Here is a 20,843-nt window from a genome sequence, read left to right as displayed (position 1 = left end):
CCATCCTTAGTGTGTTGAGCCACACCCATGTTTGTCTTCCAAAGTGTGTGTACGTGTACAAGTAGAGCGCACAACACTTGAGCCCTGGCACGGTACCTGGACTGCGGCCGCACGCTGTGAGCCCAGGGCGCGGGGGAGCCGTCCTCACTGCCCTGGGGGTCGTCGAAGAAGTACGGCCTGGGCAGAGCTCTGGGGTGACCAGCCATACTGCTGGACTGGGGGGGGGGATTCCTTTGTATTAAGTCGCGGTAAATGCTTAAATGACTGCATTTATACAGCGCATTTCTGTAACCAGTGGCCACTCAAAGCCTCTTTACAGTACTGCCTCACATTCACCCATTCATGCACACATTCATCACCGACGGCGGTGTCGACCAGCCAGCTCGTCGGGAGCGGTCGGGGTGAGGTGCCTTGCTCAGGGACACCTCGGCACTAGGAGGAGCCGGGGATTGAACTAGCAACCTTCCGGTTAACCGGCCAACCCTGTCTACCTCCTGAGCCATATGCCGCCCGGTAAGACTGGGATAATGCTACACATCATGACCCTCCTCCCTCCAGAGCGCGAGACACTCACCGCCTCCTGGGCCGGCCACCGCACCCGGAATATGACCAGCAGCAGCGTGGTGGGCAGCAGCTCCCAGATGAGGAGGATGGTGCAGAAAGCCAGGTAGCCCCGGTCGCCCAGCTCACTGCGCAGGTCCGCCTGCAGGGGGCGACAAACACAAGGCGTCAGCAGGGGGCGACAAACACGGCGTCAGCAGGGGGCGACAAACACAAGGCGTCAGCAGGGGGCGACAAACGCAAGGGGGAGACAAACACAAGGCGTCAGTAGGGGGAGAGAAACAAAAGGCCATGGGGAGACAAACACAAGGGGTCAGCAGGGGGAGACAAACACAAGGCGTCATTAAAATGACGCCTTGTTTTTGTTATTGGTTATTATTTTTATTGGTTATTTGAGTACAGGAAAATTGAAGGGGGAGACAAACACATGCCCAGGCAGTCAGTAGGAGATTCCTGGAGCTGATAAGGCTACAATGGCCTAAAGGAAGCTATTGAAAGGAACAATGAGATAAAAAGATAACATGACTCATCTTGAGCCAGATGGAATCTTGGCAGACAAACAAACGCTTAGTAGTTGTATGGTAGGAATCAGGTGGAGCACATGTTCCTCATGAGTCTCTGATTGGTCCATACCTATGGTCAGGCCACTAGCGCATAACTTAAAGCCTTGCAAGCAGGAACCTCTTGAGATCCCGATCTCTCGAACCCTCCTCCTTGCAAGGTAGCGTAACTGGAGTCCCGACTACGGATGTCTAGTTTTACTGGTACTGATGGGACCAGATATAAATACCAGTTCTGAGGGCAAGGGGTGGGGAATATACCAGAGTGCACTATGCTATTGACCGAGCAGACTTTGGTGGTTGAAATGATTCACACTTTATTAAAGCACATTTACACTACACTCAATGTATGACGAATGGTACATTTGAGACACAGAAAATAATACGACAACTTAATTGACTTTTACATTCAGCGCATTTAGCAGACGCTTTTAAACACAGCGACTTAGAATAAGTACATTTGTCAGAACAGAAGAAAGAAAAACATATCGCTGTCGGTACAGCAAGGATGTTCATAGAAACAAGTATCAAGCACCGACAATTGCTAGGTTAACCCATTCCCGGTATGCAACAAAGACAGCTAGGATAAGATGCTAACATGATGCTAAGCACTATTTAAAAGGGGTGATATTATGCTTTTTCTGCTCTTCCCTTTGCTTTTTTAGACTGTTATATGAAGTATGTATAAATGTTTTACGTCTGCCAAGCTAGAAAAATCTAGCAGATTTGAACCGTGGTAAAGTTGGTTTTATATTGGACGTTGGATATTCGACACATTCGAAAAATCTATTTAGCACTGGCTTTGATATACGAATTTGTGTCTAACCAACTTAGATGTGTTATTACAAGGCCTGTCTATGTAAAGCAAAAAATGTTTTACAAAAAAAACATCTTTTGATTTTATATCATTTTTAATGTTGATAAATGCTTTAAAACGATTATGTACTATTACTATTTACTTACCCTTTTCAAAACACAGAGGGTGAACTCAGCTAACTGCCCTACGCATAACACAAAGCTTATTCTCTAAAAAAAAACACCCTTTCATCTTATATAATTTTTTAATGTTAAATGCTATAAATCTATTATGCGGCTTGACCTTTTGACCTACACATATCAAAACACATCTGGTGAACTCAGCTAACTGCCCCACACATAATACAAAGCTTATTTTTTCGAAAAACCCACCTTTTGATTTTATACAATTTTTTTAATGTTAAAAAAGGCTATAAATCTATTATGCGGCTTGACCGGTTTACCTACACATATCAAAACACATCTGGTGAACTCAGCTAACTGCCCCACACATAACACAAAGCTTATTTTTTCCAAAAACCCACCTTTTGATTTTATACCATTTTTTTAACGTTAAAAAAGGCTATAAATCTATTATGCGGCTTGAACTTTTGACCTACCCATATCAAAACACGTGTGATGAACCCATCGAACTGCCCCACACATAACACAAAGCTTATTTTTTCCAAAAACCCACCTTTTGATTTTATACTATTTTTTTAATGTTAAAAAGGCTATAAATCTATTATGCGGCTTGACCTTTTGACCTACCCATATCAAAACACGTGTGATGAACCCATCTAACTGCCCCACACATAACACAAAGCTTATTTTTTCCAAAAACCCACCTTTTGATTTTATACAATTTTTTTAATGTTAAAAAAGGCTATAAATCTATTATGCGGCTTGACCTTTTGACCTACCCATATCAAAACACGTGTGATGAACCCAGCGAACTGCCCCACACATAACACAAAGCTTATTTTTTCGAAAAACCCACCTTTTGATTTTATACAATTTTTTTAATGTTAAAAAAGGCTATAAATCTATTATGCGGCTTGACCTTTTGACCTACCCATATCAAAACACGTGTGATGAACCCATCTAACTGCCCCACACATAACACAAAGCTTATTTTTTCCAATAACCCACCTTTTGATTTTATACTATTTTTTTAATGTTAAAAAAGGCTATAAATCTATTATGCGGCTTGACCTTTTGACCTACCCATATCAAAACAAATCTGGTGAACCCATCTAACTGCCCCACACATAACACAAAGCTTATTTTCTCAAAATACCTACCCATTGATTTTATATATATTTTTTACTCAGAAAAAGCTATAAATCTATTATGCGGCTTGACCTTTTGACCTACCCATTTCAAAACAAATCTGGTGAACCCATCTAACTTCCCCACACATAACACAAAGCTTATTTTCTCAAAATACCTACCCTTTGATTTTATATATATTTTTTAACGTTAAAAAAATTGTATAAAATCAAAAGGTGGGTTTTTGGAAAAAATAAGCTTTGTGTTATGTGTGGGGCAGTTAGATGGGTTCATCACACTTGTTTTGATATGGGTAGGTCAAAAGGTCAAGCCGCATAATAGATTTATAGCCTTTTTTAACATTAAAAAAATTGTATAAAATCAAAAGGTGGGTTTTTGGAAAAAATAAGCTTTGTGTTATGTGTGGGGCAGTTAGCTGAGTTCACCAGATGTGTTTTGATATGGGTAGGTCAAAAGGTCAAGCCGCATAATAGATTTATAGCCTTTTTTAACATATTTTTTTTTTTATAAAATCAAAAGGTGGGTTTTTGGAAAAAAGAAGCTTTGTGTTATGTGTGGGGCAGTTAGCTGAGTTCACCAGATGTGTTTTGATATGGGTAGGTCAAAAGGTCAAGCCGCATAATAGATTTATAGCCTTTTTTAACATTAAAAAAATTGTATAAAATCAAATGGTGTTTTTTTTTTTAAAGAAATAAGCTTTGTTTTACATAGGTAGGCCTTGTATTAACACATCTAAGTTGGTTTGACAGAAATTCGTCCATCGAAGCCAGTGCTAAATAGATTTTTCGAATGTGTCGAATATCCAACGTCCGATATAAAACTAACTTTACCACGGTCAGATTTGAGCAGTTGTATCGATGGACTGCTCGCTCGTTGAAATGCTCATTGAACATAGCGATCTATATAATTTCATTTTTTGAGAAAATATTTCACAGATGTGCAACCTCTGATGCATTAGTTCACATTTGGGTTTACGAATGCACACATTTTGGGCATGTTCTCAGATTATGAAACACGGTGTGTGTGAATATGTTTTGCACCAACTGCGCTGCAATGATTGTAGCAAAAGTGTCAAGTGCATGACTCTTCGAAGTTGTGATGCACAGGATAGGATTTGTGCACCTGTAACACAGACTTGTGAACTCGTAGACCCTATTTAGTGTTTACAATGGTAGAAAAAATATTCACGACATCAAATGTTCTGATACATATTTGTGACTTTAGAGTACACATGCAAAATAAATATTTAGGACTTCAAATTTACTGTTACACATTTGTGACTTTAGTAAACGCATACAAAATCTGCAGTTACAGGTGCTAAAGACCTTTGCTACAATAATACTTTCATAGGTTATTACCTGATCTGAGATGTTGTACCAGTCGAGGTCATACGCCTCTGCGCGATGGTTCCGCGACAGCACCAGCACCGTCAGGTTATAGCACCCCCTGCTGGCGAACAACAGGATGACCGCTGCCCCCAGGGCAGCAGTGCCACACAGCGACGGGCACTGAGGGACACACACACACACACACACACACACACACACACACACACACACACACACACACACACACACACACACACACACACACACACACACACACACACACACACACACACACACACACACACAGTAAATAACAGAAACAAACAATGTTGACTTTGGAGGACTATAAGATCGGTCAATTGGTCGGTCTATAAGATCAGTCAAGTCATAATTTTTGTGACTTCACATAATACTGCATCATGTTATTATTCTAATTGTTTTGGTGTAGCCTGTTTATTCATTAACCATCCATGTCTGCAGTTATTCCCATTATGACAATATAGATAAAACAAACTAAGAGCTTCACGATATCAGAAAGCATTAGTCCCTAGCATCCCTTGCCCCCCCCCCACACACACACATCCGGATATCCAACCCCCCCAACCCCCACACACAGACTCCCCCCCACCCCCAACACCCACACACAACCATCCCACGACCCACTACCCACCACAACCCAACCGCCCCCCCCCCCCCCCCCCCCCCCCTCACCCTGCGGTGGAGCGAGGCCCCGTTGGGGCGGGAGTGCCTGCTGAGCAGCAGCAGCGTGGCGGCCAGCACCGCGGCCTCCAGCAGGAACAGCAGGTCGTTGACCAGCACGCGCACCAGCACCAGCCTCCAGGCGCGCTCCGCCGCCCCGGGCCCCTCGCCGCCGCCACCCCGCCGGCCCAGGGCCCCGCACGCCACGTTCACGCACAGGAAGAGGAGGCTCATGGCGCCGTACGCACATCGCGTCACCCAGCTGATGGAGAGGGGGACGCCTTATCGTCAACACAGTGGTGGAGGACACACGCACACACGCACAGACAGACAGACAGACAGACAGACAGACAGACAGACAGACAGACAGACAGACAGACAGACAGACAGACCTCGCTGTTCTCTAGGGATCTACTGGGGATTGATTTGACACTAGGATCTACACTGGGTTCGACACTGGGTTGGTTTGACACTGGGTCCGACACTGGGTTTGACACTGGGTTCGACAGAAGCTGTTGAACTCACATCAGTTTGTTCACGTCTTCCCGGTGCAGATCCTTCACTTTGAGCAGCACCTGGGAACGAGAGGAACCGAGAACACACTCGGTTAGAACATAGCAAATACTTTCTGATCAGATTACACTATCCAACATGTTCATGCAGACAGACAACAGAGGCCACGCAGCGATATCAACATGAGTAGTTCGGTGAAATCCGCGAGTTGCTGACCATCACGGGAGAGTAGGTGACGCAATCGCATTTAACGAAGACGGGGAGAGATGGTGCGAACCAGCAGAGGAACTTTCCTTACGAGGCTTTCGTCGTGATAAAAAATTAAATACTTTTAAATACTTCTGACTCATATGTTGTCCGTCACTGTGTACGGGCAACACGTCCGGTCGCATGTCCCGCCTGCTCCGATGAACCAAGAAAGCTCCATGACGAAGGGTGAATATACCCCCTCGGTTTTACACCGGCAAGACATTGAAATTTTATCATCTGCCAAGCAGCGACCGTACCTGCTTGGCAGTTTCAAAACGCCTAGTCCCTCCAACCCTTTGCTTGATTTCCTTATCCTCCGCCCTTATGCTGTTTTCATAAACATTATCAAACTCCGCAATCTCGTCTGTCGCAAGAACCCAGCCGCGGTCGGCTCCTCCGCTTCGCCTCGCTCCGGCCTCACCTGGGTGAAGTAGGTGTTGATGAGGCTCAGAGTGAAGAACTGCAGGCACACCGGGCAGCAATAGAAGAGCCAGTACACCGCCATGGGCAGCCGGTTCGCCTCCAGGGAGTTCAGGAAGTAGAAGGAGAAGAGCGTGGTGCGCAGCGCCGCCCAGAGCAGGCACAGGAACAGGAACACGCTCTGGAAGCTGAGCCGCTTGTGCCTTGAGAGCAGCAGCAGCCACAGCTGGGCGTAGACGGCCAGGAAGAGCATGGCGTAGAGCGCCGTGTAGAGCGCCGTGAAGCCCAGCTGCACCGCCGGAGCCACCGCGGGGCGCAGGGCCGCCGGGGTGGGCTGGAGGGCCAGGGGGGCCGGAGCCCCCGCTGAGGTCAGCCCGGGGAGCATTGTGGGTCTGCCGGTCAGAATGTCCTCCTGGGTCCAGGTTGACGACCACGCGTCTAAGAGAGGAAGTACAATCTGGTAAATAAGTAAGTATGTCACCCACATTATGAAGAGGGAGAGGACGGGTCAACACCTTATCATCAACACAGCGTCGGAGGACACACACACACACACACACACACACACACACACACACACACACACCTTACTGTTATCTATGGATCTATGTTCAGAAGGGGAACCTCTGTGGACTGACTTTACCACAGTGATACGGATTATGAATAATCCATCTAATCTGCGTAATTTTACTATTGCAAGATAAACAGAAGGTATTTATACGCACCACTGTAGATATAGCCATGGTCTTTAGCTTCACTACAAAGTTTAAATCAAATCTCCGTGGTGACAACAACATATCAACCGGCAGCAGAAAAAAACGTACTTTAGCCTGAGGGTCCAGCTCACTGGAGGCGGAGTGATCTCATGTGTTGTCTTTAAGTCTGCGAATCTCCTCCGTTACCCTTCACCTCTAGCGGGGAGTGACCATCATCCTTGCGGGGGTCGCACCGGCCGCGAACCCTTCTTGGTGGAGAGCAGTGGTGGACGTCAGATAGTTCACGCCTGAGGTTTGTTGTTCAGATCTTCACTTCCGCACTGGGTTAGGCTGCATCGTGTGGGCGGGGCCTGCGCCGTGTGGGCGGAGACTTACGTCTCCTCCGCAAATCAGCGGCTTCAGATAACCGCGACTGCTTGAATTCCGCGTTGCGTAGGAGAAGTTGTTGACTTTTTAAAAAACCCTTGCCGTTTTTTTTTTAATTCAAATCAGGATTTTTAAAGAGCAACAAGATTAAATAACAATTTAATCTTGCGATTTCGGCACGCAATCGTTCGACGTAGTAAACTTGGATCGTCCTTATTTTTTTATTTGATAGTCGCTTTACGAACAGCTTTAACTAAGGGGACGTTAGTTCGGACATGGAGAGGAGGAAGCTCCGCGTGAGGCTGGAGGCCAGTAGCAGCGAGGGGGGAGAAACCTGGAGACCGAGGAGGTCCCTGCGCCTTAAAGGAGCCGGCAGACGGCCGCTCGTGGAGGTGGGTAATTTGCCACTCAAAAGCATTTATTAACCCCTCAGATTCTCCCATTCATTAACCGCCAGAATGTGTGTTAAAATACTACATAGTGTGTAGTTTGACACACATGTATATTTGGATGTGTTGGACATGGTTTATCACACACTACACCCACCCACCCACCCAACTACACCCACCTCCACCTCCACAACAAGCGGTGAGAGGAAGAGGAAGCCTTCCCCTTCCTCTCACTCTGCGCGCCGCCACGTCGCTCGTGGACCAGGTGGCCTGCAGCCAGACAAACACACAGAGAGAGAGAGAGAGAGAGAGAGAGAGGAAGTCCGTACTGAACTCCCTCCTGCAGAAACCCTTCTAAAGCGTTAAGAGCAGCCAGCGCCGTGATGAGCGGTAGTTTGAGCGTTAGGAAAGGTTAGTTTTCACTGTTTATTGAACGTTGAGGTGAAATACTTTTTCTGCGCCGCGTCGTTTAGACTGAAAGTGAAGGCGGAGCGACCATGGTAAGTTTATAACCACGCAGTACTGCGGTTAATGTTATGATTTAGTACATTAAACTCTCTCGCCTTAATGTTGAATACTTTGAAAACATTAGATCTTAGGTCGTCCGTTCATGTACTCCCCTCGCTGTGCTGCAGTCCGCCTAACTCTGAAATGCACGTGATGCTTTAGTGGCAAGATGCGGTTTGGATGTTAGGCTCTAAGAGTAAGGACTGAACGCGTTTCCTCTTCCTCCTGCAGGACCCAGATGTGTCGGACAGTGAGCCAGAGGACAGGCCGGAGATGGAGCCGAAGGACGCTCACCTGCCTCCGGCTGATGACGCAGTGGAACAGGGGAAGGACGCTCGGGTAATTTGAATTCCCTGGCACCGAGACAGAGGGTGCAATGCGGCCAGAAGCAGGCCTAGCCTCTCGGTTGATTGGGAGGGGCAGACCCGGCATGATGACACATCTAGAGGGAACTGTTGTTAAGCTGCCGACATCTGTCACATGTCGGCAGTCAGTTTGTTTAGAGGGAGCGTAGCGTGTTGCTTTTGGGGTAAGTGACATCATAGTTACATTCTACTTACATTCTGATTGTCCTGTCAACCATTTAAATAAAGTAATCACTTGTTTGCATCGACAAATGTAACGATTCCTGGTACAGTCGTCTTTGATCCTACTGTTTACTTACTAGTATGATCCTATGTCTACAGCTGCTCATAACCAGTTGAACACGTCCTCCCTATCTACTTCCACCTATGTGTGTGTTGCGGTTGTTGCACAATCCAGCGATCTAACCCGACTGCCTCGTAGGTTCCGTGGTCGTGCGCCGTGGTCCTCGACCGCCTCTCGCCCGACGACGAGAGCGCCGCCAGAGACCTGGAGGAGCGCGAGGAGATGAGCCGCAGGGGGGGCAAGACGCTGGTCTCCCGGATCCCCACCTTCCAGAACAGCCTGGGCAAGAAGCGGCCCCCCGGGGGGGGGGGCCCCAGCGCCGAGTCGCCCCTCCCCAGGAAGGACCCCCCGGCGGCGACCTCCGCCGACGTGCCGAAGTCGAAGCTCCCCGGGGCGCGGGAGCCAGCCGCCGCCCCCCTCCACCACCATCAGCCAATCAGCACCCTGCTACCCAGATCGACCGCGGCGGAGTGGGCCCCAACGCCGCCCGCCGAGGGCCCCAGGGCCTCCGAGCCGTACCAGTACCTGACCCTGACGCCGCGCCCCGTCCTGAGGGCGGCCCCCCGGGTGCCGGAGGTCACCCCGGAGCCCACCCCGGAGCCGGAGGAGGCCCCGCCCCTCGGCCTCACCGAGGCGCCGGGGGCCCGGAGGGTGGAGGGGGCCCCTGCGGGTTGGTCGGGCCTCCGTGACGGAGACACGCAGGCCCACCGGGAGGGGGTGACCCCCGCCCCCAGAGAGCTGTGGGACTCGGCCCGGGCCGTCGACATCGCAGACGAGCTGCCGCCGTGGGGGTCGGAGCCCTGGCAGGACGACCCGGTGCTGGAGGAACCAGAGGGGGGGGAACCAGAGGTCCAGGACCCTCAGCCGGTCAAAGACCCTCAGCCGGTCAAAGACCCTCAACCGCTCCGAGACTCCGAGGCCGAGAAGCCCGCCCCGAGGGCTCCGTCCGAGTTGGCTGCGGAGAACGGGAGCGGGCGCCGACAGCGCGCCCCCCAGGGGGAGGGCCTCCGCCGGCGGGCCGCCCCGGCGGAGGTCCGGTGTGAGCTGCACCAAGCCACCAAACCCCCCGCTGAGTCCCAGAGGAAGAGGCCCGCGGCCGCCGAGCCGAGCCGCCCCACAGCCAAGGTGGGTCTCTCTGTGATTAGTACGGCCCTACACATGAGAGAGGGAGGCGATGTCTGGGAGGGAACATGCACATCTGTAGACGTTGGGAAGCAGGACCAACACACTGTCTAATGCATTTACATTTTAGAGCGTTTAGCAGATACTTTTATACAAAGCGACTTACAATAAGTCCCTTTGTCAGAAGAAAGTGAAACAATATATCGGTGTCCGTACAGTAAGGATGTTCATGGAACCAAGTGCCAAGATCTAACAATCGCTAGCATAACCCATACCCGTATAATAACGATAGCTAGGATAAGATTGTACACAATGCTAAGTACTATTTTTAAGTGGCAGGACGTACAAACGTACAATAAGTGCGTGGGGGGGTGGATGGCTAGGCAGAGTCTAGCCACCATTGTTATCGAGGGCCAAAGATCCACGGGATAGCGTTCTGCAGATGCCTTGGTTCATGGTTTCGTTGAGGAATGGGTGTTTATCATAAGGCTGCTTATAATGACATCGATAGCACTGGAAAGTGGAGAGTAGTGCAGCACTGGTGTGGAATGGAATGAGCCCCGCCCTGTCTGAACAGCTATGGCATGCCGCTGTTGTTTGTATCCCCCCGGTGTCTTCACTTGACTTGTGTTGCTTGAGTACCCTAACCCCCCCTCCAGTCACATGGCCTACCCCCCTCCCCACCTCCTCCTCCTCCTCCTCCTCCCGGACTCAGCCTGTCTCTCTCCCGCCGATGTTTCCCCAGAGGTCCGGCTGCTGCATCCTGGTCCTGTTCTGCCTGCTGCCCGCCGCCCTGCTGCTGGTGGGGGGCCTGGGGCAGCACGCCTGGCGGTATGGCCTGCCCCGCTCCACGGACCACCTGCTGGCCCAGCTTGAGATGCACCGCCAAGAGGGCCTGGAGGGCTGGGGCCTGGCCGGGGAGCCCTGCAGCGCAGACTGCAGGTGAGGAGTGGGGGAACCGGGGACATGACTGTTTGTGAAAACGAATGGCTTCTGCTGACTTCATTAGTGGCTTCTGCTGACTTCACCCCAGGAACATTGCTGATTTACAGGGGTGATTCATGCCGTAGTTCTGAGGCTGATTAGCCGTTAGCCCTGTGCCCTGGTGACATCACTGGTGGGCGTGTCCACCTAGATGTGTGCTGGATAGATCGGTCTACCAGCCTACCCAGTGGACTGTGGCAAATGTTGCTTATCTGTCCGTCGTACATCTAGGTGGGCACACCCACTTGTGTTGTCACTAAAACACAGGAAAAGGCATATTTTCAAACGGCGGGTAATGGCTGATCACACTCCGCCTGGTGGGTTAACATCAACGCTTTAAAGGACGGTTATTCACTTGTTTTGCCCTGTGGTGTTGATTTGATTTACAATGAGCTGTCGTGAGATTAAGATACTCTCAACCCAGCATGTTTGAAACAGGTTCAAGTGTTGAATATTAAGTGGCAGCGGTGAATGTTGCATAGACAGCCGCTCAAATACAAGTAGGAAGGAATGAAGTGATGCGTGAGGAACGTAGCCCATACTACGGCGGTCGAGAGTGTAATCAGGTTGTTTTCTTTAAATATTTTACTTTAGACGAAATTTTCATCATATTTTTGAATATTGTATTTGAACTGTCAAAGAAACAACTGTGTGACGGTTGTCTGACCGTTTTAAGATGGTTAGCAGATAGACGCTGTTAGAGGCAGGGGGTGAAGCAACGCACACCCTGGGAACGTGATCGACCAATCAGTCAGGTATTCAATGATGTCGCGGTATAAAACCCCGCCGTCCCTCCTCCTCCTCTCAGCGTGCGTCTGGTGGAGAGCGTCCCCGTGGGTCTGTACCCCACGGGGGTACCCCCCGGCCCCCTACCCAGCGTCTCCGAGGGCTGGCTGCGTCTGCTGGGCCGGGCCAGCGGCTCTCTGTCCATCGCTGGGTTCTACGTGACGCTGAGGGACCACGAGGACCACCCCGACCCCACCGACGCCCAGGTCTGTGCGTGCTCTGGTGTTGTTAGCTCTCTTCACACATGTTTGGTCGATACAGGAATAGGGGTCGTTGTGCGTTTGTGGGTCGGTATAAGAGCGGCAGGATTTAAATGCCGTTAAATGTACTTTCTTCGCGATTCATTCAGATTATGAGTTGATATATGTGATATCGTTTTGTTACCTCAATACTAATATTAACCCGGTTGGTTCGTTAGAAATGTTAATGTTAAGAACTTAATATTATATTGGTGCATGTGTTTATTTCAGGTTTACAGTAGGTCCAAGTATTTGCTACATGCCAATATAATAATATTGGCAAAATAATATACATTTGACCTGCTGTGAACTCTGAAATCCAAACCCACCCAACATGGTGAGCATTGAGTAGTGACTGATGACCGCGTCCCGTGTGGGTGAATGTCTCCAGGGGCGGGAGGTGTTCCAGGAGCTGAGCCGGCTACCGGCCAGAGGGGTGCGTCTGCAGGTTGCCGTCAACGCGCCTCAGAGCTCCACTGTGGACACGGCCGCCCTGGCCGCCGCCGGTAGGTTGAGCTGACTGTCTGCACCGCGCCGTTTTTAATGTCTGCACCCTAGAGCTCTTAATGTCTGCACCCTAGAGCTCTTAATGTCCGCACCCTAGAGCTCTTAATGTCTGCACCGTAGAGCTCTTAATGTCTGCACCCTAGAGCTCTTAATGTCTGCACCCTAGAGCTCTTAATGTCTGCACCGTAGAGCTCTTAATGTCTGCACTCTAGAGCTCTTAATGTCTGCACCCTAGAGCTCTTAATATCTGCACCGTAGAGCTCTTAATGTCTGCACTCTAGAGCTCTTAATGTCTGCACCGTAGATCTCTTAATGTCCGCACTCTAGAGCTCTTAATGTCTGCACTCTAAAGCTCTTAATGTCTGCACCGTAGATCTCTTAATGTCTGCACCGTAGAGCTCTTAATGTCTGCACCGTAGAGCTCTTAATGTCTGCACTCTAGAGCTCTTAATGTCTGCACCCTAGAGCTCTTAATATCTGCACCGTAGAGCTCTTAATGTCTGCACTCTAGAGCTCTTAATGTCTGCACCGTAGATCTCTTAATGTCTGCACTCTAGAGCTCTTAATGTCTGCACTCTAAAGCTCTTAATGTCTGCACCGTAGATCTCTTAATGTCTGCACCCTAGAGCTCTTAATATCTGCACCGTAGAGCTCTTAATGTCTGCACTCTAGAGCTCTTAATGTCTGCACCGTAGATCTCTTAATGTCTGCACTCTAGAGCTCTTAATGTCTGCACTCTAAAGCTCTTAATGTCTGCACCGTAGATCTCTTAATGTCTGCACCGTAGAGCTCTTAATGTCTGCATCGTAGAGCTCTTAGTGACTGCACTCTAGAGCTCTTAGTGACTGCACCGTAGAGCTCTTAATGTCTGCACTCTAGAGCTCTTAATGTCTGCACCGTAGATCTCTTAATGTCTGCACTCTAGAGCTCTTAATGTCTGCACTCTAAAGCTCTTAATGTCTGCACCGTAGATCTCTTAATGTCTGCACCCTAGAGCTCTTAATATCTGCACCGTAGAGCTCTTAATGTCTGCACTCTAGAGCTCTTAATGTATGCACCGTAGATCTCTTAATGTCTGCACTCTAGAGCTCTTAATGTCTGCACTCTAAAGCTCTTAATGTCTGCACCGTAGATCTCTTAATGTCTGCACCGTAGAGCTCTTAATGTCTGCATCGTAGAGCTCTTAGTGACTGCACTCTAGAGCTCTTAGTGACTGCATTCTAGAGCTCTTAATGTCTGCACCCTAGAGCTCTTAATGTCTGCACCCTAGAGCTCTTAATGTCCGCACCGTAGAGCTCTTATTGTCTGCACTCTAGAGCTCTTAATGTCTCCACCGTAGAGCTCTTAATGTCTGCACCGTAGATCTCTTAATGTCTGCACCGTAGAGCTCTTAATGTCTGCATCGTAGAGTTCTTAGTGACTGCACTCTAGAGCTCTTAGTGACTGCACCGTAGAGCTCTTAATGTCTGCACCGTAGAGCTCTTAATGTCTGCACTCTAGAGCTCTTAATGTCTGCACCCTAGAGCTCTTAATATCTGCACCGTAGAGCTCTTAATGTCTGCACTCTAGAGCTCTTAATGTCTGCACCGTAGATCTCTTAATGTCTGCACTCTAGAGCTCTTAATGTCTGCACTCTAAAGCTCTTAATGTCTGCACCGTAGATCTCTTAATGTCTGCACCCTAGAGCTCTTAATATCTGCACCGTAGAGCTCTTAATGTCTGCACTCTAGAGCTCTTAATGTCTGCACCGTAGATCTCTTAATGTCTGCACTCTAGAGCTCTTAATGTCTGCACTCTAAAGCTCTTAATGTCTGCACCGTAGATCTCTTAATGTCTGCACCGTAGAGCTCTTAATGTCTGCATCGTAGAGCTCTTAGTGACTGCACTCTAGAGCTCTTAGTGACTGCACTCTAGAGCTCTTAATGTCTGCACCCTAGAGCTCTTAATGTCTGCACCCTAGAGCTCTTAATGTCTGCACCATAGAGCTCTTATTGTCTGCACTCTAGAGCTCTTAATGTCTCCACCGTAGAGCTCTTAATGTCTGCACCGTAGATCTCTTAATGTCTGCACCGTAGAGCTCTTAATGTCTGCATCGTAGAGCTCTTAGTGACTGCACTCTAGAGCTCTTAGTGACTGCACTCTAGAGCTCTTAATGTCAGCAGCGTAGAGCTCTTAATGTCTGCACTCTAGAGCTCTTAATGTCTGCACTGTAGAGCTCTTAATGTCTGACACTTAAATCCAACTGTTCTTTGACACTTTTGAGGAATTGTCGACTTTTCTCTTAACAACAAACTCCCCACAGGAGCATCTCTAAGAACACCTCATCGTTACTCTACCAACAGCGAAATATTGTTTCTCTTTTTTCCGACCAATGAACTATAATGTACAAATGTATTGTAAGTCGCTAAGGATAAAACGTCTGCTGAATGGCCAAAATGTAAATGTGAATGCAATGTCCTGCAAGATGATCAAAGCTGAATAGGCCTTAACATGACTTGGCTGTATGAGCCAATCCATCATGTCAAATCTAGACACCTCGGTCTCTGTGGGAAGACGCTAATTACTCAACATATGGATATCCAGTTGGACACACTGCAGGCTTCTCCAGGGTGTGAAGGGTGTCTCTCTCTCTTTCTTAGGGGCGGAGGTGAGGGAGGTGGACCTCCAGGCCGTGACGGGGGGCATCCTGCACACCAAGCTGTGGGTGGTGGACACGCAGCACCTCTACCTGGGCAGCGCCAACATGGACTGGCGCTCCCTCAGCCAGGTACACGGCGCCCGGCGCAGCGAGCACGCGCTGCACACACGCTGCACACACCCCTACTGCAGCACACACACGGTTAACACACACCCTAATGTAGAAAGGACCAAGTTCCTTTAGGGCGGGTTGGAGTCCCGACGTGGGTTCCAGAGAGACTGTTGATCTGATCTTAAATACATTGCACTTTCAATTTTACTTACTAAAAAGCCTTTTTTACTTTCAATTTCATTTTCTATTTTTACCAGAAAGATACATGATCTGATACCAGAGAGAAAGGATAAGGGTTACTAGAATCCGGGTTGGAGTCCCAGAGAAAGTACCAAGTTCCTTTAGGTCGGGTTGGAGTCCCGACGCGGATACTCTGATCTTAAATACAATGCACTTTCTATTTTACTCATTTCTTTGCATATGTTTTCTTTTACTTATCTATTATTTTATTTTATTGTATGACAATGTTTATATGTGAAGCACTTTGAGTCTGCCTTGTGTATGAAAAGTGCTACATAAATAAAATTGCCTTGCCTTGCCTTGCCTAGTGCAGCACTTTGATGGATGACTTTCTTTAATTCTCTCAAAGCCCTCATTATTAGGGATGTCCGATATTGGCTTTTTTGCCGATATCCGATATGCGATATTGTCCAACTCTAAATTTTCGATTCCGATATCAGCCGATACCGATGTCGATATTTGGGTTATTTTTCCTCAAACCTAATTTAGGTAACATTACATATCTCCTGTTGTGGAATTAACACAACATGCTTAATGTTATTGTGATGCCCCACTGGATGCATTCTTGAATGCAACAAGGCTTTCCAAATGTTAACATTGTCTGTGCAAAATAAGAAAAATACTTCAACTTAATTTAAGGGAAAAGTGCCATGTTTATTTTTATTTTTTTAATGGTCTCAGACAACAGTTTGGATTACACTCTCCCTGAGATAATCTTGACAATGCCCACAACAAATAGGGCAAACTTGACTTCACAAATGATAAAACATTGTACCTGAACAACTATGTGCAACATAGCAGTATGTTTCTTTAACTAAAACTCAATAACCTTAATTGAATAAATGCACAAATATGAGTCAATTACAATGTGCACTGTACTGCACAATTTTGAAAACATTTATTTGAGCTATAAAAAAAAAAAAAAAAAATCGGTTTTAAGGCAAAAAAAATCCGATACCGATATTGACAGATATTACATTTTTATGCTAATATCGGGCCGATAATATCGGTGGGCCGATAATATCGGACATCTCTACTCATTATGTATACATAATGAGAGACAAATTCCTTTATCAAAGTGTAGTCTAGCGCAGCTGGTGGTAGTACTTAAAAACATGACGGACGACGCTTTCTGGCGTTGTCAGTTGAACCTGCAATGTTGCTTGACCGGTTTGCTGTATCTACATTCTACAACTGCTTGAGTAGAGCGGAAAACGACTTTCAATGCCGTTTTAGCTTCTTTAAATGCAACGTTTTCATGGAATTCTGTTTCATTTGGCAGTTCACAGCATTTACCTATTCTTACAGAAAAGAGAACTCGCTACTTACTTACTACATACTACTAGTTACTACATACTACTCGCTACTCATTGCGTTTATTTTGTAGTAATCTAGCAGTAGCTATTCCCTTTTCCACTTTTGCAACTTGAGTTATTGCATAACGGGCGATATATATATCTATAGGCTTCCTAAATAACAAAGGCCACAATGTCTCAATACTTTTTTCATTGCTCAATCTTCCTGGAACACAAATATTCAGCCTGTTCGGTAAAACCAGCCGCATGTCATTTGACTCAGATCTGCCCTGCCACGATTTGCATTCCTCTTTGTCGGTTTGAGTCCATACTTGTGGTGAACGCCTTTTCCAATCTACTCCCCACCGCTCTCCAGCCATTTGATGGAGCTCATTGGTGGATTTTAATACCCAGGAACAAATGCGTGGCGATAACCTTTGCCGTATTGGGGACAGAACCTTCTCTAGGGCAGCTTCCCCAAGACATCAGAGACACAGAGTCTCTCCCAGCTTTCCAATCCCCCCTCAAGACCCATCTTATCTCTACTGCCTTCTCTTAGCCCCCCCTTTCACCGGTGTGTCTGTGCTGTATGTCTGTTGTTTCTTTTACTACCACCGCGCCTCAGTGTAAAGGTGTAATAACATATATTTATTATGTTTATTTATTTATTTTTTCCACAATGTCTTGTTTTTTTTAAACGATTTATGACGACTATATGCTCTGTAAGGTGACCTTGGGTGTCTTGAAAGGCGGCTCTAAATTAAATGTATTATTATTATTGTTATTATTAAAGAGACTTTGAGTCCTAGAAAAGCGCAATATAAGTCCCATTTATTATTATTATCATTACCGGGTTATGCTGTACATTTCGGATCAGTAGGGGGTGGGGGCTATTACTGGCACTACGTCTGTGGCAGTTATTTGCATCATTCCTGTATGCGGTACATTCGCCCGGGGCTGTTGCATACATCAAGGACTGGTTTAGGCTTTTTTCAATCCAGATAACGGCTTTAATAACGGCTGCTACGACACGCTCACTGATTTGCATTGAACAGACTTTGCTTATCTGTTCGACATTACCGAGAACGGTTTCCTGCGTTTCTAACCCCCGCCCCCTCCCGGCCCCCAGGTGAAGGAGGTGGGCGTGTCCGTGGAGGACTGCAGCTGCCTGGCCCAGGACGCCGCACGTATCTTCGGGGTCTACTGGGGCTTGGGGGCGGAGAAAAACGTCTCGCTGCCGCCCTATTGGCCGGCCCGCCTCTCGGCTCTGTCCAGCGCCCAGCAGCCGCTGAACCTGAGCCTCAACGGCGTGCCTGCACGCGTCTATCTGTCTGTGAGTGTCTTAGTGTGTGTGTGTCTGTGTGTGTGTGTGTGTGTACGTGTGTGTGTGTGTGTGTGTGTGTGTGTGTGTGTGCGTATCTTATGGGACAGACAGATCAGAACTACTTGAACATAGCCTAATAAATAAAACATATCAGTTAGCCTTTGTGCAGTCCCACAGCTGTTGACACACGAGCTGCATGTCTTCATTCACGTCACTCGTCCTGTTCTATCTGTTTCCCTCCAGAGCGCACCACCCCAGATCTCAGCCCGCGGCCGCACAGACGACCTGTGGGCCATCCTGTCCGTCATCTCCGACGCCCGCCGCTTCGTCCACATCTCTGTCATGGACTTCCTCCCGACCTCCCAGTTCTCGGTGCCGGGCCGGTAAGCGAGCAGCACCTTCAGGCACCGTCTTGTCCTACACGCCAGCGCACGAGCAGTCCTTTATGACCCTTTGAGCGCCTCTCCCAGTGCAACCCCTCTCTCCCAGTTCAACCAGACCCTCTCCCAGTTCAACCTGTCCATCACCCGATTCAACCATACCCTCTCCCAGTTCAACCTGTCCCTCTCCCAGTTCAACCTGTCCCTCTCCCAGTTCAACCTGACCCTCTCCCAGTTCTACCTCTCCCAGTCCAACCTGACCCTCTCCCAGTTCTACCTCTCCCAGTCCAACCTGACCCTCTCCCAGTTCAACCTGACCCTCTCCCGGTCCATCTCCCCACTTCTCTCTCCTCTGTGGTTGCCATGGCGTCAGGTTCTGGCCCGCCATCGACTCGGCGCTGCGTGAGGCGGCGTGTATGCGCGGCGTGGAGGTCAAGCTGCTGGTGAGCTGCTGGCCGCAGTCGCCGCCCGCCATGTTCGTCTTCCTGCAGTCGCTGAGCGTCCTGGGCCGCCCGCCGCTCGGCTGTCGCGTCCACGTGGTGCGTGGGGCGCTTCTTCACTAACATGTTGTGTAGTGTCGTTGGTGGGGGGGTTTGGAGTGTGGAGCCCCCTTAAATGGGACCCATTATACCAACAGGTGGGAGGGGGATCAGCCTTTACCTGTGTTTTTAGTGACGTCCCAAGTGGGCGTGTCCACCTAGATGTATGACGGATAGGTCAGTAACGTTTGCCACAGTCCACTGGGTAGGCTGGTCGACTGATCTAAACAGCACACATCTAGGTGGACACGCCCACCTGTGAGGGCACTAAAACACAGGTGGAGGCACGTTTTCAAAACGGCTTGTAACGGCTAATGACACTCACACCTGATGGTATAAAATGGGACCTCTTCAACTGGGTTTTTGTTTATAATCGCCACGTGTATAATCGTTGAAACCGTTCAACCATCATGTGGTCGGGGGTCAGGAAGCCCCGACCACATCCTTCCTTCTTCTAACGGTTGGCCTCCCCCCCGCCCTCCCTCCTCCAGAAAGTGTTCACCGTGCCCTCCACGCCCGAGCAGATGAAGATCCCCTACGCTCGCGTCAACCACGCCAAGTACATGGTGACAGATCGCGTGGCCTACATAGGTACCCCCCCCCCCCTCTCTCTATACCATGTGAACACACACACACACACACACACACACACACACACACACACACACACACACACACACACACACACACACACACACACACACACACACACACACACACACACACACACACAGGCAGGCATGCACAGGAACTGGTTGTATAAGATAAACCTGAGTGTTTTTTATTAAATCTATTGGCCAGGGAACATCGGACTAGCACATGAACCTATTTTAATCTTTTTTTCAATACTAACTAAATTCCTAACTAACTAAGCTAAATAAATCTCACAGATTCATTACATTGTACGTTACATTCGGTGCAATTTGGTCCATGATCAGCCGTCCCAGATGAAGATCACCTGTTATTTTGGCCCAGGGCTGGCTCAAGATCAAGATTTAAGTGGTTCCATTTCAGCAAAGTAACTGATCCACTAATAACAACGCACGTGACGCCCTTTAAAGTGTTCTGCTTGCCTGTGCACTCTGCGGTGATGACCTCAGGGGTCCCTGACGATATAGGCTAACGGCTGCGCTGTGCTCCAGGTACGTCCAACTGGTCGGAGAACTACTTTGTGCAGACGGCGGGCGTGGGGCTGGTGGTGAACCAGACGGGCTCGGCCGTGGGCCCCGGCCAGGCCACCCTGCAGGGGCAGCTGGACGGGGTGTTCAACCGGGACTGGACGTCCTCGTACACCAGCGCGCTCCCCGACGACCGGACAGACGTCTGTCCGCTGCTCCGCCACTGATGACGACCGGACAGACCGTCTGTCCACTGAGCAGACGATCGGACAGCCTTCCATCAGAACGCCTTTCTTACTGCATACGTTGAAACCTATCGAACACTTGGCACTACTTGCTGGCTTTTTATTTACCGTTTACAAATGTTTTCTTGAAGATATCAGCAATATGGAAGTGTTTGAAATCCAATTGGTAAGGAATATTTTTTATAATGCCTGGCGCATTTTGTATATTTGCTTATTGTTTGCAAAAGAATCTGTACAAGGTTATGCTTGAAAAATAAAAGGCTGGACAAGC

At 48.5% G+C, this 20,843-nt stretch overlaps 2 protein-coding genes across 5 annotated transcripts in view; one reads left to right on the top strand and one right to left on the bottom strand.

The window, feature by feature from the left end:
- The window catches only part of gpr137 (G protein-coupled receptor 137), an 8,685-nt gene extending 1,204 nt beyond the window's left edge, over window positions 1-7,481 (bottom strand). Inside the window, exons 1-7 of the mRNA XM_030368219.1 lie at window positions 7,243-7,481; window positions 6,420-6,856; window positions 5,762-5,811; window positions 5,249-5,498; window positions 4,568-4,717; window positions 575-703; window positions 97-215 (exon numbers count right to left, since the gene is read on the bottom strand). Of these exons, the coding sequence (XP_030224079.1) occupies window positions 97-215; window positions 575-703; window positions 4,568-4,717; window positions 5,249-5,498; window positions 5,762-5,811; window positions 6,420-6,803 (1,082 nt within the window). The 5' untranslated portion in view covers window positions 6,804-6,856; window positions 7,243-7,481. The remainder of the gene's footprint in view (window positions 1-96; window positions 216-574; window positions 704-4,567; window positions 4,718-5,248; window positions 5,499-5,761; window positions 5,812-6,419; window positions 6,857-7,242) is intronic.
- On the top strand, window positions 6,753-20,843 carry pld7 (phospholipase D family, member 7). Of its 4 annotated transcripts, XM_030368209.1 has the most exons (14): window positions 6,753-6,886; window positions 7,334-7,426; window positions 7,733-7,892; window positions 8,628-8,735; window positions 9,183-10,169; window positions 10,912-11,108; window positions 11,959-12,142; window positions 12,567-12,681; window positions 15,322-15,449; window positions 18,096-18,299; window positions 18,534-18,673; window positions 19,044-19,209; window positions 19,701-19,800; window positions 20,352-20,843. In XM_030368209.1, the coding sequence occupies exons 3-14, from the start codon at window positions 7,776-7,778 to the stop codon at window positions 20,552-20,554; spliced, it is 2,649 nt and encodes an 882-aa protein (XP_030224069.1). In that variant the 5' UTR covers window positions 6,753-6,886; window positions 7,334-7,426; window positions 7,733-7,775; the 3' UTR covers window positions 20,555-20,843. The 4 variants fall into 4 exon arrangements, with proteins under 4 accessions (XP_030224069.1, XP_030224071.1, XP_030224070.1 ...); XM_030368211.1 differs by lacking the exon at window positions 7,733-7,892; XM_030368210.1 differs by lacking the exons at window positions 6,753-6,886; window positions 7,334-7,426; window positions 7,733-7,892 and adding an exon at window positions 8,163-8,389.

This window comes from Gadus morhua, chromosome 10, assembly GCF_902167405.1.
Source record: "Gadus morhua chromosome 10, gadMor3.0, whole genome shotgun sequence".
Lineage (NCBI taxonomy): Eukaryota > Metazoa > Chordata > Actinopteri > Gadiformes > Gadidae > Gadus > Gadus morhua.
The sequence above is the reverse complement of the archived record's forward strand: the minus strand, read 5'-3'. Positions and strand labels throughout refer to the sequence as shown.

What these genes read in the sequence shown, in the direction of transcription:
- pld7 (XM_030368209.1), top strand. Translation starts at nt 7,776, where the DNA reads ATGGAGAGGAGGAAGCTCCGCGTGAGGCTGGAGGCCAGTAGCAGCGAG. An exon ending in AACAGGGGAAGGACGCTCGG is followed by an intron (nt 8,736 to 9,182) that starts GTAATTTGAATT and finishes ACTGCCTCGTAG; the next exon opens with GTTCCGTGGTCGTGCGCCGT. An exon ending in ACTGGCGCTCCCTCAGCCAG is followed by an intron (nt 15,450 to 18,095) that starts GTACACGGCGCC and finishes CCCGGCCCCCAG; the next exon opens with GTGAAGGAGGTGGGCGTGTC.